At 41.5% G+C, this 20641-nt stretch overlaps 1 protein-coding gene across 1 annotated transcript in view; it reads left to right on the top strand.

The window, feature by feature from the left end:
* PDIA5 (protein disulfide isomerase family A member 5) overlaps positions 1-20641 on the top strand; it is an 828396-nt gene that overhangs the window by 447043 nt on the left and 360712 nt on the right. The window contains exon 11 of the mRNA XM_069224665.1: positions 6970-7106. Within this exon, the coding sequence (XP_069080766.1) occupies positions 6970-7106 (137 nt within the window). The remainder of the gene's footprint in view (positions 1-6969; positions 7107-20641) is intronic.

Here is a 20641-nt window from a genome sequence, read left to right as displayed (position 1 = left end):
AAATTCTAAACACCTACTTCACACTCTGGGGAACACCTCAAATAGACTTATTTGCAACAAAAGAGAACGCAAAATGCCAAAACTTCGCGTCCAGATACCCACACAAGCAATCCCAAGGCAATGCCCTATGGATGAACTGGTCAGGAATATTTGCTTACGCTTTTCCTCCTCTCCCTCTCCTTCCTTATCTAGTAAACAAATTGAGTCAAAACAAACTCAAACTCATTTTAATAGCACCAACGTGGGCAAGACAACCCTGGTACACAACACTGCTAGATCTCTCTGTAGTACCCCACATCAAACTGCCCAACAAACCAGATCTGTTAACGCAACACAACCAACAGATCAGACACCCAGATCCAGCATCGCTGAATCTAGCAATCTGGCTCCTGAAATCCTAGAATTCGGACACTTACAACTTAGCCAAGAGTGTATGGAAGTCATAAAGCAAGCCAGAAGGCCATCCACTAGACACTGCTACGCAAGTAAGTGGAAAAGATTTGTTTGTTACTGCCATCATAATCAGATACAACCACTACACGCAACTCCAAAACATATAGTAAATTACTTGCTCCATTTACAAAAAGCAAAGCTAGCCTTCTCTTCTATTAAAATACACCTTGCAGCAATATCTGCATACCTGCAGACTACCTATTCAACTTCCTTGTATAGGATACCAGTCATCAAAGCATTCATAGAAGGTCTTAAAAGAATTATACCACCAAGAACACCACCTGTTCCTTCATGGAACCTAAACGTGGTCCTAACAAGACTCATGGGCCCACCTTTCGAACCCATGCACTCTTGCGGAATACAATTCCTAACCTAGAAAGTTGCCTTTCTCATCGCCATTACATCTCTAAGAAGAGTAAGTGAAATTCAAGCGTTCACAACACAAGAACCTTTTATACAAATACATAAAAATAAGGTCGTCCTACGACCTAATCCAAAATTTTTACCAAAAGTTATTTCACCGTTCCATCTAAATCAAACGGTAGAACTACCCGTTTTTTTCCCACAGCCAGATTCTGTGGCTGAAAGAGCACTACATACATTAGATGTCAAAAGAGCATTAATGTACTACATTGACAGAACAAAGAACATCAGAAAAACTAAACAGCTATTTATTGCATTCCAAAAACCTCATGCAGGTAACCCAATATCAAAACAAGGTATAGCCAGATGGATAATTAAATGCATCCAAATCTGCTACCTTAAAGCAAAAAGACAACTGCCCATTACTCCCAGGGCACATTCAACAAGGAAAAAAGGTGCTTCAATGGCCTTTTTAGGAAACATCCCAATGCATGAAATATGTAAGGCAGCCACATGGTCTACGCCTCACACATTCACCAAACACTACTGTATAGATGTGCTATCCGCACAACAAGCTACAGTAGGTCAAGCTGTATTAAGAACTCTATTTCAGACAACTTCTACTCCTACAGGCTAAACCACCGCTTATGGGGAAATAACTGCTTACTAGTCTATGCAGAACATGTGTATCTACAGCGACAGATGCCATCGAACTGAAAATGTCACTTACCCAGTGTACATCTGTTCGTGGCATCAGTCGCTGAGATTCACATGTGCCCACCCACCTCCCCGGAAGCCTGTAGCAGTTCAGAAGTTACCTTCAATTTTGTACATTTGTATATATATTATTTAAACCTTTAATAGGTACATACTTACACATTTCATTGCGCGGGCACTATTACTATAGTACAACTCCTACCTCACCCTCTGCGGGGAAAACAATCGAAGATGGAGTCGACGCCCATGCGCAATGAGCACAGAAGGAGGAGTCACTCGGTCCCGTGACTCGAAAACACTTCTTCGAAGAAAAACAACTTGTAACACTCCGACCCAACACCAGATGGCGAGCTAATGCAGAACATGTGAATCTCAGCGACTGATGCCACGAACAGATGTACACTGGGTAAGTGACATTTTCATTTCCCGTCTGCAAGGATCAGGAGAAGACCCATGGTTGACAGAGAATGATAGAGTTTGCACAGACAGCACCAGCCAGGTTCTGCTGCCTTTCATGGGTCTGTGGTGACCTGAAAGGTAGAAGATGGGGCGGAAGGGTGGGGGGTGAAACAGTCAGCCATCATACTCCTGCCTTGCTTGTTTTTTTGAGACCCAGGTGAGGTGGGGACATGAGAAGAGACTGCTTTACCCTACGGTGGAGTGGTGTGGGGAAACATATTTGGTTTCCAATTGTATGATGTCATAGCTGTGAATAAAATGGTTTTGGATCCATCTGTTAATGCTGCAGGCTCTCAGAGAGGCATACATAGCAAACAGTATTATACATAGGTAATGAATAATTGTTATGCTTTTCACTGAGTGTTTTCTGATTGACATCAAACAGAGAATGATGACTTAAATATCCCTGCATTTAACAGCTATGCTGGGGCAGAATAGTCATGGGGCATGCATACACAATGTGGTGCCACATGCCTCAGCCATCTGCCCTGTCTTAAGCCTGGTGTCACCTCCCCACCCCCACCACCCTCTAGCTATCTCTCTGCCACAAAAAAACACCTAGTACCATGTCAGTCAGTTACAGCAATCCCATGTCCCTCCAGTGTTACCAGAATACTTAAAAAAGGCATACATTTGCACATTATGAAAGAAAAATATGGACCCCCACGACGCAAACAACTACAGACCAATTACAAATGGGCTTTTCCAGGCCAAAACACAAAGTACAGCAAGCATCGTCAAGCCTATACTTTAGGCACTATTGTGCTAGTGCATGCAAATACAAGCGCTAATACTGTTTTTGCCACGTAGCCTGCATCCTTCTGTAGTGTCTGTCTGTACCTTAATTTTATTTGAGGAGGATGCAAGATGAGCATTGTGATAATCAAAGAAACCATGGATTAAACATTGCCAAGCGCTAGTATTAGATTCATTCTCTGTGTTTTAGGGATTGTTTGTAATCTCTCTTACAAGAGTTTGACTTAATTTTGTTAAGGGTCCCCGTATGTAAAAGCAACCCCACACTAGTTTATTCTGTTTTATTGAGGTTTCAGATGTTGTATCCTCGTAGTAAGATAGTTGAATGGAGGACAGGCTGAACAAAGTCTCTGAGTGCAATAACATTAGTGTCACAGTCGTGAGAGAGGGCAGTCTAGGAAGTTGCATTGGACTGCTGGACTACTGATGTGGAGGGAAGACTGATGAGATGCATAGGAGATGAGTTACTGGTCTGAGAAAAAGTGATTCGTCTGAGGTTGTATGGGCACACTGAATTTGATTGTGTTTAGGATGTCCAACAATGGCGATTGTAGAGTACCAGAGTTAACTGTGATCAGAGTACATAGGCATGTGGGTGTATTAGAGGGGATGTGCGTAGAGGAATCCTTTGGAGTATTGAGTGTTTGTCACTGATAAAGAGGAGTTTTTGACTTGGTCATAAAGACTCAGGGATCTCATTACGAGTTTGGCGGGTGGCGGAGGCCACCCACCAAACTCGTTAGGGCAGAAAACCTCCAGTTTTGTTTTCTGCCCGCTGGCCCTATTGAGTTTAGCGCTGGGCCAGAGGGCCGAAACAAAGTTTCCGCCAGCTGGCCCAGCGGTAAACTAACCACAACATTGATGCCGGTTCATAATCGAGTCGGCAGCAATGATGCGGTTCATTGGGTACGACAGCACCCATCCTGCTTTTCACTACCTGTATTTCAGGCAGTGAAATGTGCAACGGGGCTGCCCATGGGGGCCCCCGGCACCCCGTCTCCGCCAGCCTTTGCATGGCAATGGAACCGCCATACAAAAGCTGGCAGACACGAGAGTCGTAATCCCCAGGGCCGCGCTCCCCTGGCAGATTAAGACTGTTGGCACCGCCAGGCCGGTGGCTGGCAAAAAAGTGGCAGTGCTGGCGGTCGTACAATGGCACTTTCGCCACAGTCATAATGTGGCTGTCGAACGACCGCATTGGCGGCAGTCCGACTGCCACCGTGAGTCTGGCAGTCCTAGGACACCCAGACTCGAAATTAGGGCGTCAGTGTTTGTGGTGCTTAATATTTTATGAGAAGATGAGATCTCTGAGCTTGTTCTGGATATATCCTGAAACCTTGCCTCAGATCAAGCTCTTCGTTTTACGTTTGACAGTCATAAAAAGATCATTCCAAATAATTACAGTCTTTTGAACTTGTTGAACAAAATTATTATGGAACGGCTGCGATATGCAGTATCACCCATTACAGGCAGAAAATGAAGTAGCAAGATGTTAGGTCAGTAGTAAAAGGTGACCTCAGATTTGTTAACCCTACATTGACGTGCAAGGTCACCCTTAATGTAATATACCATGTCGTGCTAAAAACGTTTAGGAGCCCTAATATCAATTTGAAAAATTACATTTAGGTGCAGAGATCACTTTAATGTGCAAAATCCCACACGGTGCGACATAAACAGGAGTATGGAGGAGGTTTTGGGGACAGAACATTTTTTTGGGAGCAAAAATAGAATGTAAGCAGACGATATCTCTCGATGCACCATCAATAGGAAGGAGTGAGCAAACACTTGGACAAAAATGACATTCCAGTACAAAAAAACTAATATAAATGTAGAGTCATTTTTCAGTGCAAAATCTTTTTTGGTGCATCAACATCTGGAGTGTGCAGACGTATTTAGTTGCAAAAACACATTTAGGTGCAACATAACAGGATTGTGGGAAAATGTTTAACTGAAAAAACACATTGAAGAACAAAATAACTTTTTGTTGCCAAAATATAATTGGGTACAAAATCACCATTGATGACAAGTCAGCACAAGCGTGCTATCACATTTAGACACATAAATTCCCTTGTTTTACCTTTAGCTGGAGTATGGCATAATATTTAGTTAGAATATTCATTTAGGTATGAATTCACATTATGGTCTCCATTGCATAGATATCGTAGACATCCAAAGCAGTACAAACATTTAATATATGTAAAGGATAGGTTACTAGTTGTGCAGGCTTTACTGCGCCGGGGTGTGTCTGTGCACAGTAAAGCCTGCACTCCTTGGATACATTTTGGGAGGTCAAATATGCCCAAATTACTTGGGAAAGTGTTTGGTCATTTCCAGAAAATTTGGATTTTGGTGCTATCTCCATGTTTATGCCCCATTTTTTGGGCTAAATAGGTGCTACATTTTGAACACCCCTGTCTCATATTTTATCCAGTGCAATAAATATTGCATTCCACCCCGTGGTACTATAAATCAAGGCAGAGGAGTAAAATGTGCGCATTAGTATCACATCTGATTGACAGCATATTGAGGTGCAAAATGACCCTTAATGCAACCAAGGAAGGAGTATGTAAAACCTGTAGGAAGTATAGAATTGCTTTTAGTTCAGAATCACTTATATGCAATTTCACTGTGATGCAAAGTAAGCAGTTCTGTCACGTCACATTGAGCAAATCACATTAAGATGCAATATCACCTCTGTTTCACATCAACAAGGTTGTCCAAATAAAACTGGAACAAAAGGAACATCTAGGAGCAAAAAAACATTTACTTGTGATAATACGCATTTGTGTAAGAGGGCGTACAGAGACTGGACAAGTGTTGTTCTTTAGTTTTGTTTGTGTCGCCATAGTATTTTAATTTAATATTCCTCACATTGTCATGATACCCTACATTGCTGTTCAGATTTAGGTATCTTGAATTTTGAGCAATTTGGCGATACTCTGTATTACTCACACTGCTCTCAGCGGTTGCTTATGGTAACATTGTTCGATGGATCAGCCACCAAACCTTAGCACTACATGCCAGCTTAGCAACCCCTGCTAAGTGAATGGGTTAAGGCGGAGCTCTGTGAGTTCAGGGCTTGATGCAGACAGTCATATTGCTAGATTTTTTCAGCATTTTGAATCAACAATGCACTTGCATGAGGCACTGTGTAAAAAACAATTATTAGTATTTATCCAGTTAATTGTGTTTGAAATACTAAAACTGCTTTAACTTATCCAGTTGCACTCGATTTTTAAATCTTTTGCAAAAATGCACGTTGGGTTGAAGTCCTTCTTGCCATTCAGTATTCCTGACTTTTCTTAATGTCTACTGGCCTACGTTACAAAGTATTTTCATACCTAAGTGAAACTTAACTGCACATATACAGGGGGTGGAGCTACATTCAATTCTACAGTAGATAGACCTTGCCTTTGTAAATGGCATTTACTCGCAACGAAGCTCCCTCACTTGGTACAAACTGTGTGAGCAAACCTTCTTGGGGATGTGGGCATTTCTAGGGGGGTGCGCCCCAGTAAATATTGAGGAGCAGCCAAACACTCGTGTTGTGGTAATTTACAAACATTTTGCAAATAGTATCCCACCCTAGAAATATTTGTAGGCTTATTCCTATTCAGATTTGCGCTCAATTGGTTGGTGGGAATGGAGAGGGGACCGTCTCTGGTTTGGATGGCGCTGGTGCAGAATGAGCCCCTGCTCGGGGGCAAAAAGTCTTGTAGAAAAAAGTAAAAGGAACATGCAGCGTGCAAATCCTCTTTAGTGTCACATTCGCTTTTGGCAGGCTAGACTTGAACATTTCTTTACATGTAAATGGATTCACATGTGACTCCTCATGGAACTATGTACTAGCTGTAGCTTACCAAGAGTGTCATTCGAATTCTTTGAGAGTGCATAAATAGCCTGAAATGTACTCAGAACGTAGATATAAGAACATGTGGCCAAATGTCCAAGTTTTCAAGGGACACCTTTCTGGTTTGTACTGAATTATGCTACATTGCCTGCCCCACACTGTACTGGACATTGTTTGGTATGGTTTTACATCAGTGCAAGTGATTCATATAATTTTGGCTTCGAGATGCATTGGATTAATATCATTTTTGGCACAAAGAAGGTCCTGGAAGTTGCTCTTTGAAAGTGTTTTTTTTCCCCATGATTAATTAGTTCAAGTATCCAAAGTTTCATAGGCAAAGTATCTCAGATATGCGTTTTCTTTTTCTACAGCCCACAGCCCCCTCAACCACAGGCTCCTGAGGTCCCTTGGGCCGAAGAGGACAGTTTGGTTCACCATTTGACAGACAGCGATTTTGATGACTTTTTGAAGGATCACCCATCAGTGCTCGTTATGTTCCATGCACCATGTAAGTAATGTTATGTTAAGTCTTGAAAGTCAGTGTTATGTAGGTTCTTGCATTATTTAGCATGGTGACCAACAACTCCCATTGAAACAAAAGGGACTTTCTTGACGTAGGTCCACTTTGACCTTTGTGTTTGGCTGCCTTGATCTGCCTTGTGATGTTCCCCCTTAAATATCATTTATACATTTTTTCTTTTACTTGGAGATGCTATACAGCATTTTTTTTTTTTTTTTTTTAAAGGACAGATTTATCAAAAATAATAGCCACCTCTTGCGTGGTATACAACATAATTCATTCACAATAAATATCAACAAACCTTAATAAATTCATATCCACTTTCCCACATAATCAAATAAGAAAACGCCAATTCTTCCCAGAAGTTTCTGAATTTCCCTGATCTTTAACTCAGAACAGAGCCCATGATTTATGAAACTGATTTGTTCTTCTAGTCTGGTAGACAACTCCTTCCTCTTCCTCTTCTACTACTACTACTAAAGTTGCCCAGAGTTGAATAATTGAGTTAATTAAGGGCCTGATTACGACTTTGGCGGTCCTACCATGGGACCGCCAAAGCCGCGGGGAGGCTGCTACCACCGTGGCGGTGGTGTCCCCGACTATATTACAATGTTCCCACCGAGCTGAACGGTGGGAACATTGTATTACAAGGCTCCTGGCAGAAACAGAGCTACATTATTGGCCTCAAGCTGAGGTCAATGCCATAGCACCCCAGCACCATCAGAATGCGCACTGTCTGCAAACCATGCGCATTCCGATGGTGCTGGGCAGGGGGACCCCTGCACTGCCCATGCTATAGGGCAGTGACCGCCATGGAAAGACTGGTGGAAAGTGGGGTTGTAATTAGCCAGGGGGTGCCGAGCGCTGGCTGGTTACAGCTCTGTCTGTCGTCAACCTGTCGGGAACCCTGTTCCCAGTGGAGATGGCGGTCCCCCGGCATGTCTGCCTGCCAGGGTTGTAATGTGGCGGTCAGACTGCCACACTTTACGGCAGTCTGATCGTCACCGTGGGGCTGGCGGTGCTTAGACTGATTTATGACAGGCATGTCCAGCGCATCTGTGAAATAGTTAGTATTTGTATAGAGCTGCCAACCTGCAAGTAAAACAGTTTTGTTGCTGTAAATAAACTTGGACCCTACTCTATTAAATCTATTAGCCAGTAAATCCATTATGATTTTATCTGTGTCTAAAAGCATTCTCCCGCAAGAATTTGGGCCCATTGGGTCCTTGCTTTTTTAAAGAAAACTAAACGCATTCCCTGGATTAAAAAATGGTTGCAGTGATTCCCCTTTTAAAATAGAGGTAGCGATGTTTAACAAATAAGGGTTCAAAACTTCTCCTAAAGCTTTATAAAATTCAAAGGTAAACCCATCTGGACCACACTCTTTGCCTCCAGGGAGGCCATTCACCAATCCCTCCAACTCTCGCAGGGATAAAGGGCTGTCCATAAACCTCCGATCCTCCTCTAAAAATACTGGGATCGGAACAAGACCTAAAGAAACGATACAGTACCAACACAATAACATTAGGGGAGACGCTATAGACATTTCTAAAATACGCTAAAAAATAGCATTCATTTCCTCCTCATAGATACAGCATGTCTCTATTCCAGAGCACTTTACGGTGCTAAACAAGTCATTTACAGCTCTCTCATGGGCTTGCCATGCCATAAACTTTCCTGCAAAGTCGCTCTCCTTGTAGATCCTCCTTGTAGAAGTTTTTATATAGTTCTTTACATAATAATGCCCCAGAAGGGCTGTTCTCACTTCCCCTAGCGCTTTCCTGTTTTTCTCTGTGCCCTGTACTAGGAATCTGTGATAATCATATTTAATCTGATGCTCAAGCCTCAATTTTCCACTTTCAGAGCAGTAGCTGTAGCTATATCTCTAGAAATCACATGTGCTTGTAAGGAGGCTTAAATGGTGTCCCATACCATATTAACTACAGCCATACCTTTATTTCTCTCAAATAATCATTCTACCACCATGGTACATGCCCCATCTAACTTTCATCCTCCAGACAGGCTTTTATAAAAGTCCAGCTCTGATTTTTAGGCAGCCAACCCCTATCAGTTATCTCAAGTTCTTATATTGAATGGTCGGAGAAACCATTACGTAATATGTTTAATTGTTAAACATGATTGTTAATGAAATCGAAAATAATCAATATGAGTAGCAGTTTTATGTCTGGCCGAAAAACAAATACATTCTTTTTACGCAAATAACTTTTATCCTCCAGTGATTTACCACTCCATAGATTCTTTGATATTCCCCAAAATGTTTATAATCTTTGCTTTTTATCTGTTTCTTTTCGCTCATTGTGGTATCTAAATCCAGTTCCTGTAAAAAGCTAAAATCTCCTCCTAGAATTATATCTCAGTCAAACAAAACTAATGATTGAAACAGCCTACTAAACGGCATTGGATCGTCTTCTGTTGGGGCACATAGGCTTACTAGCACCTGGATACCTTATCGGTTACCCATTAGCCCTGCTTTATAAATCCTTATTGATTGATTGATTGAACTAAAGTTAACCATAGTGAATTCATCGTACATTTCACCAAAGCCTCCTCCCTTCACTATTCGCTTGTCATATATGAATCTTATCCTTTGCACTTTTCTTAATATACGTTGTCACCTCTCTATGTGCTGCCCCCCAATGCATGTAAATCCAGCCCAGGTTTTAAACCTATCAAACTTAACTAGCCTGTTAAGGGGACTGTGAGTTCTCTGCAAAACTTCTGTTAGCTTATAGTTATTTATCCAGGATTCAACCATTTATTTTTTCTCTTATTATTTAATCAGTTGACTTTAAATGAAAATAAGCTCACCAAAGCGCCCCTGCCAAAAGAAAAGGCTTGGCTGGAGCTCTGTTGAGCCATTCTTTAAGTTTCAACCACAGCCCAGCCTAGGCTTTCCTAAACTTTCCCAAACCTTCCCATGTGCAAATATGCAGTTCCCTCCCTTCTCTTAACATACTCAGATCAATACATTAAACATTAAAGTGCAAAGACATAAAGTGCACATTCCCCCAAAAAACATTCAATAAAGTGCTTCCATAAAGTGCATACCCTATAAAGTGCATTCTATCACATTCTAATATACATTCTATTACTTATGCAGCTACCCCTCAAATTCACCTTGTTTTGGGTAGCCTTCAGAATTTCTAGACCTAGCTTTCAAATATAGCAACACCATAACATAATGAACAGCTGGTTTTGCACCTCAATTTTTCTCATGTTCTCCCTCTCACCCCCTTTGTCCCACCCACTACCTCCCAAAGCTGGAAAAGAAGCCCTGCCCTGCCTTCCACCCCAGGAAGACCAATGCGTCCCCCGTCCTCCCTTTTCACTTCTTTACTTTCTCCATCAAAACAATTATATTTAACCTCTAACCAAACCTAAATCAGTGCAAGTGATATCTGAACCCACCAAAGTACCAGCCAATATGCAAACAATTATTTTCAACCTATACTTAACCCAGATCACAGTTGAAGAATCTGCCTCCACGCTTGTTCCTCCTCCCCGGGCATTTGATCCAATGTCCGATTAACTTATCCCCCTTTTGCTTCTACAAAGAAAGTTTGACCATCTGCTACCTGTGAAAAGAAATGGAACCGTCCTTTAAACAACACTTTCAATTTGGCCATTTGAACCAAAGACACCCCAGTACCAATGGCCTGAAACGATGAAATCATACTTTTAAATTCCTTGTTCCACCATGCTGTTTCATCTGTCATATTGGAATACATTCAAAAAGTGTATCCATTTTGTGCTAAGAATGGCTTTTCTTTTAAGGCTTTTGCCAGGACCTTTTCTTTAACCATGAAGTCTGCAAAATTGATTAATATAGGGGTACTTAGCGTAAGGAGAAATATGTGATGGCACCCTGTTGGCGCACATTATAGTAAAATCTTTGGAGAATTCTGGAAGAAAGTTAGTTCTAACGGAGGATTCTACAAATGCAAACAGAGCCTATACCATCTTCCTTCCTTTCTAGCAACCCCCAATCCTCAAATTAGGCCACCTAGAATGATTTTTGAACTGTTACTTTTTTTGTTGGTGGGCTTTATCTCTTTCTCCAGCTGCATATTCTGAGAACAGGCAGTCTTTGACTTATCTTCTCAGGCAGAGACCCTGTGTTCCAGTTCTTGACATCGGTCTGTGAATTGAGCCATTGCCCTTCCATATTCCCTATACTGTGTTTGAACCTATTTACCAAATCCGTCTGCTGCTGCCTCAAATATTTAATCCCTAAGAACTTCTTTAAACAGCAGCATCGGAGGGATGTAAACATCCATCTCCAGACTCCCACAGTGAGAACTCAAAAGGACAGGTTCTGTCAATTGCGATTGCGTAGCTGCACTATTGGCCGCTGATCGATCTGCAGAGGAGCACTGCACCTCCATGCCTGTTTTGCCTGATGTTGCGATTTGGCATAGCTGAAGTCCTGCCGTATTCTCTAGTCCTGCTAAAGTATTGATGTTATTGTCCAAACTGTCTTCTCCTGTTCTAGTCTCAAGGTTGCTTCCACGGTGGGGTGTGTGAGGGGGCTATTCTCTTCTGGACCGGCAATAACGTTCCAATATACCACCATACTTGCTTGTATTTAATACATTGCCTGCCTATCCCCCAGGGGCCCTTTACATGTGGGCAGCTAATGCCATTGTTTAGAGTTGCACGGCAGCAACTAGGCAGTTCTTTTATCTCCCCTTACACTGCCTCAGTACCACCTTGATCTTCAAATACCAGGATCGTGCCAGCATCTGTCTCATTTTCCCTTGTGGCGCCCCCCCATGATTGGCCTCAGATCTGGATTATCGACTTTAGCTGCAGTTTGATCTAAGGAGTAAGTGTTTTCACTCATAACCTGTAGCAAGTCTGGGGAGGGCTTTGGAGTGGAGGAAAACAGGGACTAAAGTGACAGAACAATAAGGTTAGGTAAAACCGTCTCACTTGACCCCCTGACATTTTGCTGTGGAACGAAAATACTCAAGGCCGATTTAGATATTTGCATATTGCAGCTTGCCGTTCTTCACCCCTCTAGTGTGAGTCCCCTTGGACGGCATCTCTTGTATCTAACTTTGGTGAGGCAGGGCAGGGTTTGATAGAGATTTCATATATATATATAGCCCATGCTTCAGCGATTGACTCACTTCAACTAAGCACTGAGCCTTCCGTATATGTCCAGGACCACTTAGAATGGGCTGGCATTCAAAATATATTGAAATTGCGGCTTTTGATAATATACAAAAAAATGGTACTAAAAAGTGTCACTACCTTGCAATGTTAACCTCAGTCAGCTGACACGTAAGCCTGCCACAGGTATAGATGACTCCACCACACCAAATGTCCATCTCCATGACCACCCTTAAACATCGGTGTTGCTTGCTGGCCCCAATGGATTTAATAAAAATTGTTTTGGAAGTTTTCAAAGTATTTGGTGAATTTGTTCTCACTTACACTTTTTCTTTGGGTCTTTTGTATGGACACTAGACTTTCCAGAAAAATAGCCTGTTCTTGAAATCTCTTTCCATAGTTTGTTTTGTTCAAGGATAGATATTGCAGCTGAAAGAATGGCTTTATCTGAGGAGCTTTTATCACTTTCAGTGGCCTAGCAAGTTTACTTAACCTAAAGGCATCTTATGTCTCCAAGACTAATGCCAAGCCATCAAACCTGTTTCCCTTCTGTCAGATGTTCTGGGCCAGCTAGCTCTGGCAAACCAAACAAATATTAATTATTTAGTAACTAATCTTATTTATGTACTATGGATGTAGCCGCATGGGCAACTGAGTACTTTACAAGTAACAAGAATTAGGTTGAAGAGAAGTCGGAGATGCTATAATGAATATAACAGCAGATGATAGCAAGGGAGCTTTGGGAAAACGTAGCCTTTCACATAAGTTATTAATAGATAGGTCTTCAGGTGCTTCCAGTGTGTCAGTAGTTGTCAGGGAGTAGGATATCCTCAGAGAGATTGTTCCAGAATCTTGGAGCCAGATATGAATGCTCACTTCAACGTTTTGTTTATTTTTTTGGGACGTCTAGGCTCAGCAGTGATTTAGTTACTTTTCTTTTCTTTTCTTTTGTGATCATAAGCAACAGATCATCAGGCGAGGTTGTGAGAGTTAGATGTTTGGGAAGGAACCTCGTTAGAGCTGGATAACCTGTCGGACTATAATAAGTCACCTGCAAGAAGCAGATTTACTGGAGAGCTTTGGCACTACTGGAAAATTTGATTTTGAGGGTACTCTAGTATAAGGTCTCCAAGGCATGTTTAAGGAGAGAGCAACAGTACGGTGAAGAGAAACAATGAGATTTCACTTTCCACATCTGACTCAATCTGTTCTGAGGAGCAACTAGAGGAAATATAGGTTTTATGTCTGAATTCAGAAAACTACCTGTGTTCAGACTGCCCATAATTTTCTTGGCTATGGGGGTAAGACTGTCTATGGTTGTTCTGATCCACTGAAAGCAACCAATCACAACAGTGCCTAACAAAAGAACCCGTTATGGTTGGTTGAATCAGTTTGCTGTCCAGTTGTCCACCCTTCAGACGAGTCGGAATAGATCTTTGTGTTAGGACCACAACTGTTCAGAAGAGCCATGGGATTAACTTTCTTCAACACACTGGCGAGTGACTAATCTCGCCACGATCCGTGGACTGCTGCAAAATGTTGCCTACTGATTTTATTTTTGTTTTTTTATCATCAGTATTTGGCAAATTGAAGCAAATATTCATTAAAAAAGGTAGATTTGCAACAGGTTTTGCATTTGCTTACCACCAGGGCTGGTAATAAATGCCTAACTATGAACGTGAGGTAGCCTGTCCACCCAGCAGGCCAGCATTCATTGTGTTCACTTAAACTCGTGTACTGTGGCAGGCCTGCAGTGCAGTGTCTAATAGCCCTCCAAGGATATATAGCTGTATTACTGCAAAAATAGACTACTTTTTATTGATGACTTGTCCGGTTAAGCATCTCGGATTCCATAAAATTGCCTTCCCACAATACAAATGCTTAATAATACTGAAGTGACGGTCGGATATCGCCCAATAATGAGATACCTTGTGCTTGTTTTTCCAAACTGCAGTTTTCTTTGCAACTTCAGAGAAATGAAATGCATTTGAAGGTATTTGGAAATATTTGCTGACCGTACAAGATGCTGATCATTATAAAGCAACTCCAGTTTCTGAAACCTGATTGGTTAAAGCATTTGCAGATAACTTAATAGTCTGTATGTGCATATTTGGCTTATTGTGCTTGCAAGTTGGCAACTTAAGTCATTTTATCAGCTTTCAGGAATATTTGAGAAGTGCTCCCAAATAGACTGGAAGTACCCTGGTAGATGATGGCTGCATCATTTCAAATAGCTTATTTTTTCAGTTGGTACATGAAAAATGATGGGCATTGCACCAAGCATGGGTCTTCCTTTACATAATTTAGAAGGTGCACTTTTTGGAATCGCACTATAGACTCACACACACACACACACAGGGTCAACCCTCTTCATCCATTGTCCGGATCATGTGTCATTCACATTTTGCTTCTGCACACTGTCACTGGCTCTCCTCAATGTCAGTGGCAGCATTTTCCATCTGAAAAGTAGTCAATTTCAGTGTTGTAGCTGATGAGCCAATCTCTGCTTTTAGTTCATGTATTTCTATATTTATTTATTTTAATTCGTAATGTTTTACTTTAAAAAAAAAAGTATGCACACCAATCTAGACAGCATTTTTGTTTAGAAACATTTTTTTTTAACTTTTAAACTTTGAATTCCTATTGCAAATAAGCAACAGGTCTGTTAGCTTGCCAATGCTTGTTCTTATAGGCACATACATCATTTGTATGTATATATATATCCCAGTCTCTGAAATATTGGACTATTTAATGAGTTCAAAAATGTAATTAGGATACAAAAAGTGCACAGTGCACCGTTAAGCTCACTGAAATGTACTGTTGGCACTACAGCTATGTTTTACTTTGGCTCCTGGGCATTACTACAAAAAGGTATGGATTCCCAGAAACTGCTCTTTCTGTTAGTTCTGTTATTTTAAAGGAGCATTGGAAATAGCTAATTGGATATGTTGAAATATGTACAAGAAACTTGATAAGATATATTAATATTAATTAAAATTGCTCTGCTATAGAGTGAAACTGGCCCAGGATTTATTGAAATTGTGCATCAGTGTTTGCCAGCCAAAAAAAGGCACAAATGACCATGTTGATCATCTTTCGCATGCAAAAGATTTTTTTGCATGGAAGCTTGTTGCAAGCACAACACTAAATAGATCTTTCCAATCTACTGCCAAACACTAATTCACGTCAAGCGGGCATGATGGGGTGGAAGAAGCCCAGAACCCTCTATGAATCCCCACAAATCAGAATAACTAAATTAGCAGGAGCTAGCTTTGTGAGGAATCCACCTGCCAAACGAAAACAGATACAAGTAACGCGCCAAAGTGGAATCACATGTTTTCCTTTGTGTAACACAAGTAGTTTCCACAGAATTATGCACATTACATTAGGCAATTGTTTGAGCATGGAAATCTGTACTTTAGGGTATGGCTTCTGTTAAAAGGTAACACAAGACACCACTCACTTTTGGACCATAGTGCACCATTAGCTTTGCAATAACATGGCATAATTTTTGCAAGTGTTTATGATGACATCATTAGCCCACAACTCGGAGCAAATACGGGACGGCATTATTTGACACTCATAAGCGCACTTAAGAGCCGATACTTGTAAGAGTCTTCACTTGTTTTTTCCATTCCAAGCTTTTTCATGTTTAAAATTACATTCTTGTTGCCTATACATGTTATATCTATGATGTTCTGTTTACATCACTGTTGGATACGTTATGACTTTGGCAAGTAACTCTACAAGGGGTGCCTTCCAACCCATGGGTGACAGGAGTAAACTTAGTTCAGTACACCAGCACTGAGTGTGAAAGACAAGTCACTGTAGTCCTGAAACACACTATTCAATGTGTAAATAACATAGACTTATTGCTTTTCGGTCATTAACAACCCCATGAAGGGATCAGGGGCACTGTGGAAACAGCAGTATCTTCATTTTGTTATTCACTGTACCACACACATTGTACTAAGAGGAAAGGACACTTTTATGCTAAAAGTATTTATTACTGCAGAAAGAATATGTTTCTTAGCATATCTAAAACAACTGCACAGTATGTTATAAAAACAGCCATGAGACAAGTTACAATTAATGAAAATTAAACAAATATTTCCTGCATTGCTAAAATGTCCATACAATATAGTATCTAGAACCCAGCACCCTATTGCCGCCTATTCCTATGTGCTATACCCTGGGAGCATGAAAGTCATTGGAACTTGCAATCTAGAATTTCTTAGGGAGAAGGGATGAACTATATAACTTGTTAACAGCAAAAGCTGATTTTATCAGCAGCTGAGTGAAAGCAGTGTTTTCACCGCAAAGGGCAAACACCCACTGGGGTAGCAGTCAATCAGTCTTCCCCAGGGACTGGGCTCTATCAGCTTCAGGCGTGATGTTCCATATGCAAAGTGTGAAGTGCCCTAGCAGTTAATGAGATCATCTCTGTCAGAATCTCTGGTGGTAATGTGGGTGCAGAACCTTTCTACCAGGTGAGCACATAACAGTCCTTATATCCTAAATCATATCAGAGATTGGAATGTCTGACCTAGATTATGAACATCGAAGTATGCACTTATGGTGTTGTCTTTATGGCAGATTTTGTGGGAGAAAGACGTAAATTCATACTACAGTCCGTTGATTAAATATATACATGTTGTTATTTATCCTTGGCATAATGTAGAATCAACATTGACAAAGCCAATAGATCTTGCCTATACCAGAGCTATTGGCTTGGCAATGCATTTTTGCCATGTTGTACACCAGTGTTGCTGCTGTTCAGCAAGGCTAAACGTTAGTGGCATTGAGTTCATAGAGTGGAGTGGGGGAGTAGGGTTGTAGAGTGTATTTGTTGCAGTAAGGTGTTGTAGAGTGGAATTGGGTGAGAAAAGTGTCAGAGTTTAGTAGAGGGGAGAACAGTTCAGTGGTTCAGTGGCAGAGAGTTGTAGAATACAGTGTTCTAGAATGGAGTGGTGTAGAGTGGAGTTGGGTGGAATAGGGTGGCAACACTCCACAAACAATAAATCCACTCTACGACACTCTACTTTATGACACTCCACCACAGCACCAACCTTTAGCCATGCTGAACAGCAGCCACACCGGTGTACAACATGGCTAAAACACATTGCCAAAGCAAATAGCTCTTGTAAAAGTGAGACTTATTGGTTTTGCCAATGCTTGTTTTAAAATGTAGCTGCTTCCTGCCATCGAGCTGTAGGTCCGATGAGCTCGGATTGACAGCAGGGATTCTGAGTCTCTCTAGTTTTGACCTCCGTTCATTCATGATGGAAGATCCAGGGATGAACTGTTGTTCAAGGGTCCATGATGGAAGATTTATATTGATCTCTTATGGAACACCTAATTCCCACATTGAACCTCCCCATCTCGTTTAAAGATCACAACGTGGTTTCATTTTCTGAAAGCACTCCATAAATTGCTTAACTCCTTACCCTCAAAACTACTGTGGTCAGCTTTGGACATTCATTAAGCGCCCTGTACAGAATACTGGGTGGCGTCCTGAGAGAACATGCCTTCCAACTTTTTCTTTCACATTGGCCTGCAGATACCATTAATTCATCTGGGCGATGGTTGCAGTTGGTGGACACCAGCACTCATTTTTGCATGGTGTCTTATTTTTTCCCATCATCAGACCTTTACCCACAGCAAAAGAGAGGCAGAAAAGGGAGAAAAAAGGCGTCGACAAAAGATAAGAAAACTGAAACTTAAAGAGAAAAAAGGGAAGGAAAAGGGCGAAAGAAAAACTTTGGACCCCTCCACTGTTTTCAGGTTTTTTTTAACAGACGAAGCACCGAGCAAGACTCACTTTGTATGCAACAAACCCATTATACCATTTTTTTTCCCAGTGAAAGTGTTTTCTCGTGTACATGTTCATTCTTATCTTGGAGTTTCTGTGAAAAGTAATTGAAGCTGCTAAGTACAGATTTAATAGGAAACTGTTGACAGGTCAGCTCACCGATGAAATACCTTTGTCCTAAACATCCCCACGAAAGCCATAGACCACGTTTTCCTTGAATCACAATAAATGCTTCTTAAGAGGTGGAGGCTGACCATTGCCCGTAACTGCTTGACAGGTGACTGATTTGGCTGGGGCATTGAGAGGGCTGAGCAGATCCCGTTACGAGTCACCTATTGGCCTATCAAATAGAATGTCCGAGATTGGAAAGGCGCTTCCTCGCTCACCAACAGGAGTTTAGCAGTTGGAAGATAAATAGTCGCTATACTGCCCTTTTTCTATACATTTGTGTTCCGATTCACATACCGAGTTGATCTAAAACACTTTTGCTGATTCATTTATTACCTGGCACTTATTGCAGAGTTTGTAGTCGCCCTGTGGGCTTCTCCTTCACAGGTCGGCTGCTTTCTACTCTGGCATCTGGCAGCAGTGCAAGCAGTTTACCCTAGATGGTAGGGCAGCAGAGACAAAGAGACTTCCAAACTAGTTTCCAAGAATAGGGCCATAGGTGTGCCTGGAAGCCTGGTATATACACAACCCTTATTCACTTGACCTAGGCATTATGTTGCCTTACGTTTGGCCAGTTATCAGAACCACGCAGTGTGTATGTAACAACTTGCCTGCCTCAGAAGTACAATTTCCTTTTCTCGGTATGTAGGAAGTGTCTGTAGTTTCTCTCTAGCTCTGTGTCTCAATCCTTGATCATTCCATTTTGCTGTTCAGAATTCCTAGTCTGGCATCACCAGGTCTCAGTTAAATATGATTTCTTCCACAAGCAAGCATTGACTGGGTGTTCTAGCCACCAGTGCTTAGTTGAGCCAGCGGGGCCACCTGCACTCATTTTTGCGGTTGGTGAGGCCAGTGGCACCTTTTTTTCTTCATCTAACATTTCCCAAGATGGAAAACGCACAAAGGAGGAAAAAAATGAGAAGGCGAAATGCTGAAAACCGATCACAAAGGGAGAAAGCAGAGAGAACTGTAAAGCGCCAGGGAGTGTGTAGAAGTCGGTTAAAGTTGCCTTCTGAGCAGAGCTTTGGGCACCAGCACTTTTTATTCAACAAATTAAGCACTGCTAGCCACATTGAACCTCCTTATTTGAGTATGGTATATATAAAAGGAGGTACGTGCCTCCATGTAGAGTATTTTTGAAAATAAATGAGTGTGACCCATAAGGTAATATATCAGCGAGAGTATCTTGAAACAGTAGAAAATTAAAGATTGTACTCCAGAAAAGAGCCAGTAAAACCACCTTCTTGAAAACTGAGGGTCCTAGTCCACAAATGATACCAGTACCACACGCAGTTTATTGATGGGGTAGTGTAGGTCTTGCAGTCTAATAAATCTCACTGTACATTTTTCTGTGGAGGGAACGGGCAAGGTGATATGGGCTTTCTTTTAACGGATTCATGTCAACTTCTGGCAATAGCCATTTAGGATATGAACGCACAACTGCTCTTTACCAGGGAACCCCAGAAACAACAACATAATAAGAGAATGCACTACAAGCTTGAGGGGCTCAATGAGCTCATTGAGGTCTGTGGTCCCTGACCGCGTCATGATACCGAGTGCAATTTGTCAACTTCCTGTACTTGAAAAAACTGATCAAATCAGCTTTATGGCAGAGCCCGATGAGATGCAAAGTTATTACTGCCCCGAGAGTGAAGTAGCAACACACTAATTACCCCAGACGGCCATCATGAACTACTCTCCACATGATTAAAAGATTTCCTCATGGCACTTCTTAACTTTGCTAATGGAGTCACCTTATGAATATTGGAAGATAAATTGCTCCACTGATCAGAGTCGTAAAGCCAAAAGCACAGCGCAAGCATACACGTTTCGACCTTGAGAATCTGAAAAGCTATGACTGTCATAGCTCCTAAATGATGACTCTAAAGAGCCCATGAGCGATACATCGTCCAGAAAGCACAAGGATGCGGGTGATATGGAGAGAAACTTCTGTGATGGCATATAAACTCATTTTCTCAGAGTTGGCTTCTTTACCTTTATGCTTGTATATTTTAAATCCTTCTGTATATCTCTATTTGTCGTAATATATAGCTTTTACTTGGGTAGAATGCTTTAAGAAAATTACCACTTAATGCTGCAGTTCTGGACAGTTTCTTACTTTTGTATTTGCCTACTGGTGGGAAAACTGTCTTGAGAGGGGGTATCTCTATGTATTAAAGATTTTGTGGGTCCGCAACATATTGCAGTCTCATGTGCTTAAGAGGAAGATCAGGAGTTAGAGTGTGACTTATAAGCTAACTTGCCTGAATATCAAAGAGCAAATGAGCATTGGGCATTGGCAAAGCCAATAGTTCTTGCCTACGAGAGACCTGTTGGCTTAGTGTTAGTTTTTCTGATAGTGCAGAATCTGCAGCTAGAAGTTTCTATTTGAATATTCCTCGGGCGT

The sequence above is a fragment of the Pleurodeles waltl genome, chromosome 3_1, assembly GCF_031143425.1.
Source record: "Pleurodeles waltl isolate 20211129_DDA chromosome 3_1, aPleWal1.hap1.20221129, whole genome shotgun sequence".
Lineage (NCBI taxonomy): Eukaryota > Metazoa > Chordata > Amphibia > Caudata > Salamandridae > Pleurodeles > Pleurodeles waltl.
Note: the sequence above shows the minus strand (reverse complement) of the source record. Positions and strands in the feature narration are given on the sequence as shown.